General features: G+C 47.8%; 2 protein-coding genes across 2 annotated transcripts; both read right to left on the bottom strand.

Moving 5' to 3' along the window:
* Positions 1-90: 90 nt before the first annotated feature.
* LOC138730997 (proline-rich protein 29-like) lies at positions 91-1,805 on the bottom strand. The gene is made up of 5 exons (XM_069876686.1): positions 1,627-1,805; positions 1,016-1,131; positions 430-605; positions 236-306; positions 91-122 (listed from the first exon to the last, which is right to left on the bottom strand). Exons 1-5 carry the CDS (start codon positions 1,793-1,795, stop codon positions 91-93), a joined length of 564 nt encoding a protein of 187 aa, XP_069732787.1. The 5' UTR covers positions 1,796-1,805.
* A 2,833-nt stretch (positions 1,806-4,638) lies between these two features.
* On the bottom strand, positions 4,639-11,782 carry LOC138731108 (G protein-activated inward rectifier potassium channel 1-like). The gene is made up of 3 exons (XM_069876822.1): positions 10,519-11,782; positions 7,590-7,806; positions 4,639-6,118 (listed from the first exon to the last, which is right to left on the bottom strand). Exons 1-3 carry the CDS (start codon positions 11,167-11,169, stop codon positions 5,529-5,531), a joined length of 1,458 nt encoding a protein of 485 aa, XP_069732923.1. The 5' UTR covers positions 11,170-11,782; the 3' UTR covers positions 4,639-5,528.
* Between the last annotated feature and the right edge of the window lie 1,756 nt (positions 11,783-13,538).

Raw genomic sequence — 13,538 nt, 5'->3', positions numbered from 1 at the left:
ATTGTGGAGCACCCGCGCTCAGGACCTGCAGGATCTTCTGGGGTCTATGGTTGGGACACACAGGAGAGAGAATCTTGGGAAGGATGATGCTCACAGCCTCCCCTCCACCGCATCGTAGTACTCTGCAGAGAGAAAAGGGGACCTGGAAGATGTGCAAGGGATACACGGGGAGGTTGATGCATGTTCAAGGGCAAGATGTTCCCCACTGAGGGACAGGTGAAGAATGTCTCCTTACCTGATGCCGGCAGGACGTTGGCTCCCACGGTCCCCGTGGCGCTGGGTGGGGGTGGTGGGGGCACTGCCCTGCTGGAGAGGAGCAAGGACAAGAGTCAGTCCTGGCCTTGTGTTGCCCCTCGTGTCCCAGCCTGGGCTGCGGGGGCTGCGAGGACACCACGCTGGGCGCCACAAAGCAGCCCCCTGGTTACTTACACCTCCTCATCCTCGGCTAATGAGCCTGTGCTCAGGTGCCGCACGGCCACCGGCCCCTGATCCTGCATCGGGACTGGCCACACTAGGATGGGAGTAGGACCAGGGTAGGGGATGTAGTGATGGTGGAAAACCACAGTCTCCTCTTCCTCTCCGGTCTGCAAAGGCATTGCCGTCACCTGCAGGGAGGAACAAAAGGCAAGGTTGTGCTAGAGCCCTTTTGGTAGCTGTCTCCATGGGGTGCTGCTCCCCAAAGCACCAGCGCGGGGGTCCCCAAGGAGCTGCACTTGGCTGCAGTGCTGCCAGCACAGCGCGGCTCTCCCAGGATCTGGCTGCGTGGGCTCAATCCCATGCAAAGCACCACACAAGGCCACAGGGAACCCAGCTGATGGAGATACGGGGAGATGGCAGCCCCACAGATGGGACCTCAAACTGGTGCCAGGCAGAGCCCGTTTGATCTGACCACTGAGATACGACAGGCAGGGTCCAGTCTTAGCCAGCATGGTGAACTGGTGGGCACTGGGTGCACCTAGAGATGCCCACTGGCTGTGAGCAAGGCAGCTGCCCATCCAGCATCCCTGACCCTTACCTGTGCAGCAGCTGGTGATGGCCCGAACCCAAAGGACGTCAGTGCTGACGCGGCCAGGCTGTTCATCATCATCTGGTGCATTTGGGAGTTTTGAATCATCATCAACTCAATTAAATCTGCCAGAAAGTAAGGGGGTCTGTGTCAGAGAGAGATGAGAGCAAGGGCACAAGAAATGCAGCCATGGGATAAATGCCTAGGGTGGGGTGACACCAAGGCTTGTCTCTGTGCCTAAGTGGTGGGAGCTAAATCAAACTGCCCCCCGCTCCCATTTGGAAGGCCTATGTGGCACTTAAAAATTATTTTGCTTGGCCAATGCTTTAAAACAACCATATTTCAGCCTTTTCTTATGTGCAAACATGATTAAATATCTGGTCTGGCTTGCTGAAGGCTGCTCACAAAAGGAGATTAAGGGCACTGGAGGCATCAGGCTTCCCACCCATTCCGAGGAAGATCGCTGTGGTCCTGGTAGTGCTCAGCAGCTTGGCACCGGGCAGCAGAGACTGTCCTGGGAGTGGCACCACACCAAGGTCAGCTCCACTTTGCACCACATCACACAGGAGGCAGCTTAGAAGCTGGTTTTAACGCTGATTTTTATATCTACCATCACACACCTTCTCGGATGTGTGGGGGTCCAGCAGCGGGGGCCAAGGCAGCAGAAGTCCCGGGAAGTTGCTGGAGAATCATCACTGGCTGCTGGGGCACCAGCACAGCCCCATAAGGAGATTGCTCAGGTTTGATCTGAAAGGCAGGAGGGAAAGGAAAACTCCAGGGATCTCCCATTTTTTGTTTAATTTAGTACCCTATTAGGGTGGCAGCCAGCAAGGAGAGGGGAGCGGAGGTGGTGGCAGGGAGGAGAGCGCCGCTGGCCCCAGGGGGAGCGGGCACGAGAGCCTCAGTGGAGGAGGTGACTTGCAGTGACCCCCACCCCGTTTCCAGGGATGCAGCTCTGCAAGCCCGGGTGAATTGCACACCTGGCCAGTCCCAACCCCTGGGGATGCATCCGTGTGCAGAAATGGCCTTGCCAGAGCCTGCAGCAAGCAGGGAGACGCTTTGCAAAGAGCAGCTTTGCTGCCCCAGTTCCCACTTGAAACCCCAGTCCCATCCCCTCTTTCCTCCCACCTCATCCAGTTTTCCCCACCCTTCCTTTGCGAGCCCTGACTGGCCCATAAATCCAGAGACAGAGCTCGTGTCCAGGGCTTACCTGGTGTGGGATGCGGTAGGTCCCTGCTGGGGTGTCCCCCCAGGCCCCTGCAGCCCCCAGCTCCATGGCTCGGGCAGGGCTGCAGCAGGGCTTGTTGCTATAGCTGCTGGGGCTAAACAAACCCTCCTGAAGCTTTGGCCAGCGGAGAAGCCTTCCTGGGCTGGTTGGGGCTGGAAGGGAGCTCAAAGCCCATCCAGTCCCACCCCTGCCACGGGCAGGGACACCTCCCACTGGATCAGGGGCTCCAAGCCCCATCCAACCTGGCCTCGAACCCCTCCAGGGATGGGGCAGCCACCCCTGCTCTGGGCAGCCTGGGCCAGGGCCTCCCCACCCTCACAGGAGAACATTTCTTCCTAAGATCTCATCTCAATCTCCCCTCTTTTACCTTCAACCCGCTCCCCCTCATCCTCTCCCTGCACTCCCTGATCCATAGCCCTTCCCCAGCTTTCCTGGGGCCCCTTTCAGCCCTGGAAGCTGGTCTAGGGCGTCCCCGGAGCCTTCTCTTCTCCAGGCTGAACACCCCCGGCTCCCTCAGCCTGTTTTCCTTCAGGAGACGCTCCAGCCCCGGGCTCCCCGCGGGCCCCGCTCCGGCAGCGCCGCGGGCTGCAGTATCGGCTCTGGCCACCGGGAGGCAGCAGCGAGCGGGGCCGCCACTCAAGCTGCGGCGCCGCTCGTTCGCCACCAGGGGGCAGCAGCGAGCGGGGGACACGCAGCATGGAGGGTGGTTTCACCATTTTCCGTGGTTGACAAGTCTCTGAATCACCTGTAGCAGCAGTAAACGGAGCATCGCTGAAAGAACCCTTCAAACACAGCACCACGGAAAGAAACCATCCTCTCGTGAGACCTCCTCTGGAGTCCTGTGTCCAGTTCTGGAGTCGCAGCTGTGGGAACAGGTCCAGAGGAGGCCACGAAGATGATCAGAGGGGCTGGAGCTGCTGCTGCGTGAGGACAGGCTGAGAGAGTTGGGGTGGTTCAGCCTGGAGAAAAGAAAGCTCCGAGGAGACCTTGGAGCGACCTTCCAGCACCTGAGACAGGCCACAAGAAAGCTGTGGAGGGACTGTTCTCAAAGGCCTGTGGTGACAGGACGAGGGGCAGATTTATGCTAGACATAAGGAGGAATTTCTTCACGGTGAGGGGGGGGGAGGCCCTGGAACAGGTTGTCCAGGGAGGCTGTGGCTGCCCCACCCCGGGAGGGGTTCAAGGCCAGGTTGGATGCAGCTTTAAGCACCCTGATCCAGTGGGAGGTGCCCCTGAACCATGGCAAAGGGGTGGGACTGGCTGGGCTTCCAACCCAAACCCCCCCAACTCTGCTGCTGGTCTTTTTAGTCCCAGAAGTGTAAATCATGCTTTCAGTAACGCCTTCCCCGATAAAAACGCAGAGATTTTGGTCAGATTCCCTGTACCATTGGCACCTCCAGACTCACAGACAGACCCAGATGGAACAATGCTGCTTTTTAACATTCATCTGTAGCTGCAGACACTTCTGAGGGATGAGGTTATGTTTAAGAGAGCTGTTCAGATCCATTAAATCTCACTTAGCTTAAGCAGGCAACTACTCTCCAAACAAAAGCTGACACACAAAGACTGAATTTCTGGCAGAAAGTGGTCTCTGTCCTTCTCCTGAACCCCTCCAAGAACACATTCTCCATACAATGGAAGCTGTCCTTACAGTAAGTACTTTACCTTTAGAAATAAGTTAGGGCTAAAAAGGAAAAAAATACCTGGACCAGAAAATGCACTTAAACCAAATCGCACCGAAGTGTGGTTTTAAGTAGCACAGGTACAAACAGTGAAAATATTTCCCTGCTACATGACGCAATCATGACTCAGTGAACTCTTCCAGGCATCCAAGTGAGCCTATTAGAGTCAATTGACTACCAATCACCTCACAACCCTCACAGGAAAACATTTCTTCCCAATATCTCACCTCAACAAATAAACTCCTAAAGGAGTAATGCTCATACTGTTACGGGAGACGCATGTTGAAGAGATCTTCTTCCTCCACACAGTAGAACAGTCAACATAGGGTTCCCAGAGAACTTCAACAGTGGCTTATGTCACAGGTTCACCACAGAACCCCACCATAAGGTTTGTGAGCTCTCATATAATATATTTAGAGCGTGAAGATTCAGCTCAGCGCTGAGACTGGTCTACAGGAATGTCTCAGGAGACCACGACAACATCTGCTCTGCCGCAACAGGAGCAGCCCAGAACTGGGACAACTGAAAATAGCTTAGGAGCATGATCCAGAATACACAGCACAGAATGCTCCTGCCTTACATGTCTGACAGTTGCATAATGTGCAGAACAGCCTTTCACAGAACTGTTCAGAAAAGCAGATAGAAAGTCTTTTCTCTAACGGTTTCTGTGTCTATTAGAAATGCACTCTAAGCTTGACTGACTTGCAAGGATGTTCAAAACCAAAGGTGGATGTAATTTTATTTTATACTAATAGTGGCTTCTCTGAAGAGTGAGGAGAGTCACCATCCATCAAGACTTCACGCTGTCATCTAAATATCCCATATTAATACATTTAATAAATGAAAATACAGATTTCAGCACACTGATCATGTTGAAATTCATGTTGAGAACAAACAAGAACAACAAAAAAGAAATTCTACCCCTGTGCAAAATATAACTTTCCAGTTTCACACCGCAGGCAGGAGAAAGATCAAAAGCAAGAAATAGTGATTTACGCAAGCCAAGTCATCCCTGGCTTGGATTTACCAGTCTACCTCTCTGTCGATGCCAATTAGATCCAACCACAGCACCCCCTTCTAAATTTGAATGCATTCTGTCCAGATAACAAAAGTAGAATCTGACCCTTTTGTTGGGGAGTGCTCTCCTAGCGATAAGCACCCTGGGTGCTGAGCTACCCAACATAACCCATTTTACAAAACAGCAAGTTCTGATTATGCTTTCTCACTACCAACCGGAAAAAAACCCAACCCTCTTTCACAGATTGAGATGGACAGCAGAACAGAATCACAGAATCATTGAGGTTGCCTCTGGACATTTCACTTTGCAACTAAGGATCTGGTCTTTGCTTTGTGAAAAAGCATCTGCATAGATGGAAGACAACGTAGAACTTGCAACGAGCACACCGATAAACATGATCAGGACAGACATATCTTTGGCACGACAAAGTCCTATTATGCTACCTACGTTGGATTGGTACAGAACAATTATACAAAAAGGATCGTTCTTCCTGAAAAGTGGCAAAACCAAATGATAACTTTACTGTATGACAACTCTTTCAGGTCAGGAGTCTCAAAAACAGTTTATCAGCAATAACTCCTGTTGCTTTGGCTCTTAAGAGAGGCGATCGGAGTTCATTTTTCGCAGTTTGGCAGGCAAATTATCTTCCAATTTCATCTCTAGAGTGCGCATACTTGAAGGTTTCTTCTGTAACTCGAGATTGCTGGTAGACTGAGTCAATGCCTTAGTATTTATTTTTAAGGTGTTCAGCTGTATCTTGTCATCACCAAAGATGGGACTTATTTCTTGAATTTTCAAGAGGTCTCCAGTACTGCAAGTCTTCTCTGCATTACTGGAACTCATCTTCAGGGCTATTGTTGGAAGGTCTTCCTTTCTTGAGCTAATCTTCTGAAGTTTAACAGGGAGCTTGTTTTTCTCTCCTGTAATATCAATACAGTCAAATGAACAAACCTGCTCTCTTCTGGTTTTGTTATTATCGACAGGACTAATCAACGGAGACGATAAGGACAGGTTTTCTTCTTGCTCTTTAACACTGTAAGGAGGAGTGGGGACTTCAAATGTAGCATGAAACTGAGAATAATCGACACGGAAAAAGCCATCTTCTAGGGACATTACTGGGAGGAATCTGTGACCCCACAGAACTTCATCTTCTGTATATGAGGTCCTAGCTTGACATGTCATTCCTACGGAAGAAAAGTGTGACATTCTAATGAGAGCGAGCAGACTGGCATATGGAACAAAAAACACAAGGAAAATCTGAAGGGTCAAAATCAATTATAGCCTTTAAAATAACGCATTTATAGATTACAAAATGGAGTGATTGTTCCTAGTCAATCTCCTGACAATCAATGGGGTGCCTCTGACTAATTGACTAAGTTTGTATGCAAATATTGGGTTAAATATTGCAGACTCACACTAAGCAAACAGTTTTTGATAAAAGCAAAACATAAAATGAAGACAGTATTAGCTTGCTTGGAACAACGATCTTACAGTTTCTAAGTAAAACTGTTTCTTGGAAGCCACCATGGGAGAAAGAACTGTTGCTTGGCAGATGCTTACAGAATCCTCTGGCAAAGACTGGGTGTTGGAGGAGCCAAAGCTAAGTGAAAAATTTAATCTTCCATTCCTTCTATAGGCTAGGCTACCTTTTCTCCCAATAATACATCAAGACAAAAGCTGTGTGGAGACTGCAGATGCCTTCCATGTGAAGACACAGGTACCGCTGTAAAGCTTGTAGAAGAAATTGTTCCACTTAGTGCAGACATATATAGTTGGCAGCATTTAATGTGTGAACTGAGAGTTACGATGTGTGCTAAGCAAGCCAACAAATCTGTTACAATCTCAGCACAATAGTATTGATGATAATGTAAATAACCCAAGTGAGCAGAACTTTAAGACTTCCTGTCACGGTACTCTTCAGAGGCAGAATTAGCAGCCAGTAAGGCCAAACTCTCTTCTGCTCTCCGGTTACCACTACAGTAATTCTCAGACAAGTGGAAAATGTTTCCCTTGTGACACCCAGTTACCTAATTGCATTAAGCATTGTTATAAATGCATACTTACCTAAGACACATGGCTCAGTTGTGAGCTGAGAAGAGGCTTCTATGGGGATCTAAAGATTGCCACACTTGATGTGAAAGTCTCTTCTGTCCCAGTGGACAGAAGTGGTTCAAAACCCCAAAAGACTTGCTCATAGATGCCGATAACCACATGTTCCTACAATCTTTGTGACCATGTGGTCTGCATTTATACAGTGAAACTGGATTTGTTAGTTTGCATTCAATTTAATGCAAGCTGAAAGTGATTTTGCAGCACTGGCAACTTTTAAAGTTCAATGTTCTTGCAGAGTGGTGGTACTAAGAACAGGGGTCTATTAAAGTGTTGTGCTCCTCTATGTGCCATACTCAAAGTGGCAGGGTTTGTCTTGCAGATGTATTGGCCATTTTGAGTATCGGTAATGTAGAGCCCTACAGGGAAGGGAGGTCTCCTGTTGGCTGGGAAAAGCCACAGAAGCTCTGCAGCATATGGAGCATCCAGGATTAGCATCTGGAAAGGATTAACAGCAGCCTTGCTAAAATATCTGGACTGAAAATTAAAGGATGCATATTATTCTAAATCTTATATTAAAATACTACATATTCTAATCAATCTTACCAGTAGTCTCAACGATTCCTTCAAGGATGACAACTATTTCAAATTGCTCACTTCTTAATGATCTTTGTGAGAGGCAAAAAAAGGGGCTCTTTGAGTTAATTTCATGACAGATGGTTAATGGAGAAACTAAAAACAGTTGGTCAGCTCCAGTTCCAAATCCAACATCCAGTTCACACTGGTCTAGTGGCAGAAATTCTCCCTCCGGTGTCTGTCGGGACTAAAGATGAAAAGATGATTTAGTCATCACCGTGTGAGACAAAACATAAAAAGCAACACAAGGAAGTTGAAACTTGTCTTTTTCATGATATTATCACCAATAGATTAGGTCTGTGGTCTTCATACTGGAGATAAATGCAATGCTAAATATTAAAAGGCTACTTTATAAGGTTACTACAGAGAAATTGTGGTTGTCCCATGGAGGTGTTCAAGGCCAGGTTGCATGGGGCTTTGAGCAACCTGATCCAGTGCATATATAATGGATGTCCACCTTGAACCTCCTGCGACAAAAGTTTCTGTCAATGAGAACAAGACCTACAAGCCAGGCACATTTTAATTCACTGCCTGAATTTATGTTTTGTTGTTTTTGTATGTTACTTCACAAGTCCAATAAAAATATTGCTATGATAGCTTCCCCTATCCCATAGGGTCTCGCCCAAATGTTCCCGGTATTCAGGCTATAATTAAAATTACATCTGTTGGCCACGCAGCTCCTCAGCTGGTTGCTTTAAAGGTCTCTGGTGGAAACTGTCCATTAAAATCAGAAGCTTTGCAAAGCCCATTTAGAATTCTTTCCTGCTTATTGCTCGATTGGAAAGCACTTAACTCTTTAAGAAGCCAACTACTGATTCTAAATGGTAGATTATTCTGTAGTTACCAAACAGCTTCAACTGTGTTGTGTTGGTATTGTCAAGTATATTGATTCCACTGCTTGGAAACTCCATCCATTAGTCCTGAGAGCAAGCGAAAGCTGGCAGTTTTTGCTGTTGACTTAGATCTGATCATTCTTTTTATAAGTCTTTGTCTTTAAAAAAAAATCTCTAAGCAACTAGTGTACCTTCAGATTGTCTTTCCACTTCACCTGCATCTTAAAAATGCTGAATTTTTGACTGCCTGGTGTATATTGGTAATTATATCACCACTTAGGTAGCCAGTAGAGTCCAGCTCCTTAACAAATACAAATCATTATTTCATTTATGTGCTGTTCCTGTCTAAGCAACCAAGTTCTCCTTTACACAAGAGTCAGTTTCTTCACTATGGGGGTTAGGGAAAATATCAGCCCATTGCTTGTAAAAGCATTCTCATGGATTATTTGTGCCTGGAAAGATAAAAGACAGTGTTATAAAAGCAATCAAACCCACTACTACAAAGCAATCATGACAGTCTCTTGTAGGCAAAGGTGGAATCAAACCCCTGCAAAAACATCCTTTCTCTTTTCCCGAGGGAACATGCAGAACTGTGCTGCTGCTTTTGTTGCCTGGCTACTGTTCTTTCAGCGGCTGCACAAATCCATTGGCAGCATCTTTGCTCCAAGGCTTAACATGAGATGTTTGAACCAATATCTAAACTTCAATTTCCTCCAAGTTTTATCAAATACAATTACCCCGACAAAGATGTGCGTATTTGCACAGCTTGCTGCCTGAATGACTTTAGAGCTATTCCATCTACAAACCAGTTTTCTCTCTGGAAGTCTTCAATCAAATCCACTCAATAGTGAACAAATCTAACAAGGATGACTAGAGGTAACAGATCTAGAAGAAAGCAAAACATTGCATTTGAGGTATTTGGTATCTTACACAAAGGACTGGTTTATGAAGGGTATGAAGAATTTTTAGAATAAACTTACTTGTGAAATAAAAAGAAATTAACTCAAATAAAAACAGCTTAACGGCCATAATATGTCCTAGCCAGCAATGTTTGTTGGATATTGATAGTTTACTCAAAGGATCACAAAACAGGGCAGAGGACTCTACACCGTCAGCAACAGGTTTGGAAGAAACACTTGTGATTCTGTATGTTGATCACCCACATAACACAAAGCCAAATAAATTCTGCAGGTTAACACATGCTTAAACAAAGGCACAATTACTTAGAAATGCACCGGCTTTAATTTTAAATGTGGCCAGAGATGGAGAATCCAAAGGTCTAGATGAGCTGCTCCAAAGGTGTACTTTTCTCGCAAAGGTAAATCCTCAGGGCTCCAATGGACCCACTGAAACGCTATGTGCACTACTAAATACAACTATCTCAAGTACCAAAGTGTGATAAGACATATTCCTTCACATTCCTTCACCCTGACACAAGTAAAAATGTTCTAGGTATCTAATCAGTTGCAGAAGCATGGCGAGATCAGCTGTCAACAGCACTGCATGAAGCACAGCGGAAAGAGCACGAATCATGAAAAGACAGAACTTGCTAAAAATAAACGGTAAGCGAGTTCTAATACATTCACCATGAGTTTACAGGACACACAAAACTACTCCAAAGCTGCTGCTGTAAATCCACAGGCTGTCAGAACTGCTGCTCTGACTGCGGGAACAGCGTGTCGAGTTTGAGGGGAAACTCGACAAACTGAGAAGGATTTACAAAAAGAGAAGGGAAATCATTACAACACCTCCTAAAGAGGACTGAGGGGGCAGCTTGTTCACAAACGTTCCTTTTTAAACTTCCCTGTGTCCATAGCTTATATTTGCCATTGCAAAGCAGCCTGAGGACAAGGCATGGGCATGATGCATATTTTCCCAAAGCCTTTCACACCACCCTGGACACATCCTCTCACTCACAGACCAAGGGACGGGGCAGCTGCCAGATCCTACCAAAAGGAGCTGCACAGGGGAAGCCCCTTGCAGTATGGGCACATGATTGCTCTTAGCATGCACAGCCCACCACAAGCCCAGCACCTCATCCCACTCACCACTGTGCCAGACCTCACCTTGATGAGCTTGCAGCGGATCTGGGCAGACACCATGTGGCTGTTGCGGAGGTTGCCGACACGGAACATGAGGCAGAGCTTGCCATCCCGCTGTGAGATAACTGCAGCACGGCTGAACATGAGGGTCTCGGCTCGCTTCTTGGGCTGGGACATCTTGATGAACATGCAGCCGATGAGGAATGCATCGACGATGGAGCCCAGTAATGACTGGAAGAGGAAGAGCACGATGCCCTCAGGGCAGCGCTCGGTAATGTAGCGGTGCCCATAGCCAATAGTGGCCTCAGTCTCTATGAAAAAGAGGAAGGCAGAGGGAAAGTTGTACACATTGGCCACGCACGGGCTGTAGGCGTCATCATGTGGCTGGTGCAGGTCCCCTCGCAGGTAGGCAATGCCCCACCACATCGAAGCCATGACCAACCAGGCAATTGTGTAGGTCAGAAGAAAAATAAGCAGGTTCCAGCGCCACTTGAGGTCCACCAGTGTGGTGAAGAGATCAGAGAGGTAGCGGCTGCTCTCCCCACCCAGGTTTCCATGTTGCACGTTGCAGCGCCCGTTCTTGTCCACGAAGCGCTGCCGCTCTCTGCGGGTGCCACTGCGAGCTGGGCCCACCGCCTGGTACTCGTCCCCAAACTTCCTGCACACAACAGACATGCTGCTGGCTGCCGAGACCCTTCGTGGGCACAGGGAGGGGGAGACAGATGGCAGGGTCCACACGGAGCACAGCACTGGCCCCGGGAATGGGGTAAGATGGACTGAGTAGCCGCAATGAGACACGCCAGTGGGTGAGCAGGTCCAGAGGTCAGGGCAGTGCGTCTCAGAAGTGGAGCAACGAGTGCTGATCCCAGGCAGGGCAGTAGGATGCTGGTGGCTTTTGGTTCTGTGCCACCAGCTGTCAGCACCTCGTTCCACACTCAGAAATGAGGTTGAATGATGACTTTACAAACGTCATATCACTGTAACACCCTGGTAGCGGCGTTCCAGCTGCTGGAGATGAGAAGAACAATAAGTGGCACCAAGAGGCCCTGCTGCCAGCAGCACTAGACATTTGAAAAGGAAATCATGAAATAGGTCAACTCTTAAATAAAGGAATGCAAGGATGCTAATTGTCAGCCCACACTGGAAAGAAAATAAGTGTTCCAAGTACACCAGGCCTAGTCCATCAGGGTTAGTCCATGGCAGGGTGTCCCTGCCCATGGCAGAGGGGTTGAAACTGGATGACCTTTAAGGTCCTTTCCAACCCAAACCATTCTACGACTCTGTGATTAATTACCGTCAAACTATCAGAGAAGCTGTTTGAAAGACAGTTCCCTAGAAGCTTAAGCTATTGCAGCACAGGTCTCGTGTGGATGAAAAGATCTGAAATCAGCAATGTTAGTTACTAATGGCATTAGAAGCTCAAAGTGGGGCTGCGCTACTGATTCTCCCCTTCTCTCTTAGTATTTTAATAGTGTTTCTCAAAAATAATTGGTATTTGAATTTAATTTTCATTTATGTAAGAACAATATTAGCATTCAGGTCAGCCATTTCAACAACTCATTTTTAGCAACAGAAGAGTCTTCAGTATTTCAGAATCATGTTGGCACAGTGATGCAATTATAGCATCACAGTGTAAGTTTAAATCTCCTATAACTGCACAGAACTGAACACTGATTTGTATGTTTCTACATTCATGGGATTTTCCTTCTTTTTTTGTAATTTCTCTTTTTGTTATCTTTTTCTTTGTATTTTTCTCTTGTAAAATAATGAGTGGAAGTTGCTTCAATTAAAAAAAGCCCAAGGATACAAGAATCACTTTTTTTCCTTCTCCTGGTAGCTGCAGCCTTCTCTTCTCCAGGCTGAACAACCCCAACATTTGCAGCCTGCCTTCATAAAATGTTTTGTATGAACAGAGTGTTTAGTAAGTCTTTTGATAAACTGCATGGCTCTTCTTTCCAGCATAATGCTCTGTCCTGCAGACCAACCGTTACATACATATATGTGTATATATATATATTTAAGGATGTTTTACTCCTAAAAGCGTGACTGACCACAGTAGCTTTACCTCTACCTGCTAAGCAGCTGATGCTGTCCTGTCCTGCTGCTGAGGACTTTTAAGGATTGAAGAGCCAGAGAAGGCGCTGTGCAAGCCAAATTTCCTCAAGGCTCAACAACCCCCACTCAGTCAGACGCTCCTCATAAGACTTCATCTCCAGCCCCTTCACCAGCTTTGTTGCTCTTCTCTGGACTCGCTCCAGAGCCTCAACATCCTTCTTGTAGCGAGGGGCCCAGAACCGAACATCATTTTTTTTCTTGGAAAAAAAGATGCTACCTCTGCAGAGCCTTCAAGACCAAGTTGGGGTTGTTTAGCCTTGAGAAGAGGAGGCTGAGGGGAGACCTTATTGCTCTCTACAACTCCCTGAAAGGAGGTTGTGGAGAGGAGGGAGCTGGGCTCTTCTCCCAAGTGACAGGGGACAGGACAAGGGGCCTCAAACTGCGCCAGGGGAGGGTCAGACTGGATATCAGGAAAAAAAATCCACAGAAAGGGTAATGTGGCACTGTCAGAGGCTGCCCAGGGTGGTGGGGGAGTCACCATCCCCCAAGGTATTTAGAAGATGGATACATGAGGTGCTCATGGACATGGTTTAGCGGCACATAGGAATGGTTGGACTCGATGATCTAAGAGGTCTTTTCCAAGCTAGTGATTCTATGATTTTAAGCTGGATGAGGCTATGAGCAACCTGATCCAGTGGGAGGTGTCCCTGTCTAAGGCAGGTGGATGGGCTCTAAGGTCCCTTTCAACCCAACTCATTCCACGGCTCTTACCGACCCTCCTGGCGTGTCCACGGGCTCCCCGGTCGCAGCCTTCGCCCCACGATCGCGCCCCCAAACACCCACCAGCACGGCGAGGACCAGGCTGGGTCCGTGCACGGACGAATCCCCCTCGGAGGCAAATCCACACGCTCTGGGCAGCCTCCTCCTCCGCCTCTTCCAGACGGAGCAAAACGCCTTCGCTCCTTTGCGCCGGCTTCGCTCCGGAGCTG

Source organism: Phaenicophaeus curvirostris, chromosome 26 (assembly GCF_032191515.1).
Source record: "Phaenicophaeus curvirostris isolate KB17595 chromosome 26, BPBGC_Pcur_1.0, whole genome shotgun sequence".
Lineage (NCBI taxonomy): Eukaryota > Metazoa > Chordata > Aves > Cuculiformes > Cuculidae > Phaenicophaeus > Phaenicophaeus curvirostris.
Note: the sequence above shows the minus strand (reverse complement) of the source record. Positions and strands in the feature narration are given on the sequence as shown.

Bases quoted from the DNA above. Each gene is read 5' to 3' on its own strand.
- LOC138730997 (XM_069876686.1), bottom strand. From the start codon at position 1,795: ATGGGAGATCCCTGGAGTTTTCCTTTCCCTCCTGCCTTTCAGATCAAA. The intron at 307-429 runs GTAAGTAACCAG...GCTCCTCTCCAG, and splicing joins TTAGCCGAGGATGAGGAGGT to CAGGGCAGTGCCCCCACCAC. The intron at 123-235 runs GTAAGGAGACAT...TTCTCTCTGCAG, and splicing joins CAACGTCCTGCCGGCATCAG to AGTACTACGATGCGGTGGAG.
- LOC138731108 (XM_069876822.1), bottom strand. From the start codon at position 11,169: ATGTCTGTTGTGTGCAGGAAGTTTGGGGACGAGTACCAGGCGGTGGGC. The intron at 7,807-10,518 runs GTGAGGTCTGGC...TTTCATCTTTAG, and splicing joins TCCGCTGCAAGCTCATCAAG to TCCCGACAGACACCGGAGGG. The intron at 6,119-7,589 runs GTAAGATTGATT...TTTCTTCCGTAG, and splicing joins AGGAATCGTTGAGACTACTG to GAATGACATGTCAAGCTAGG.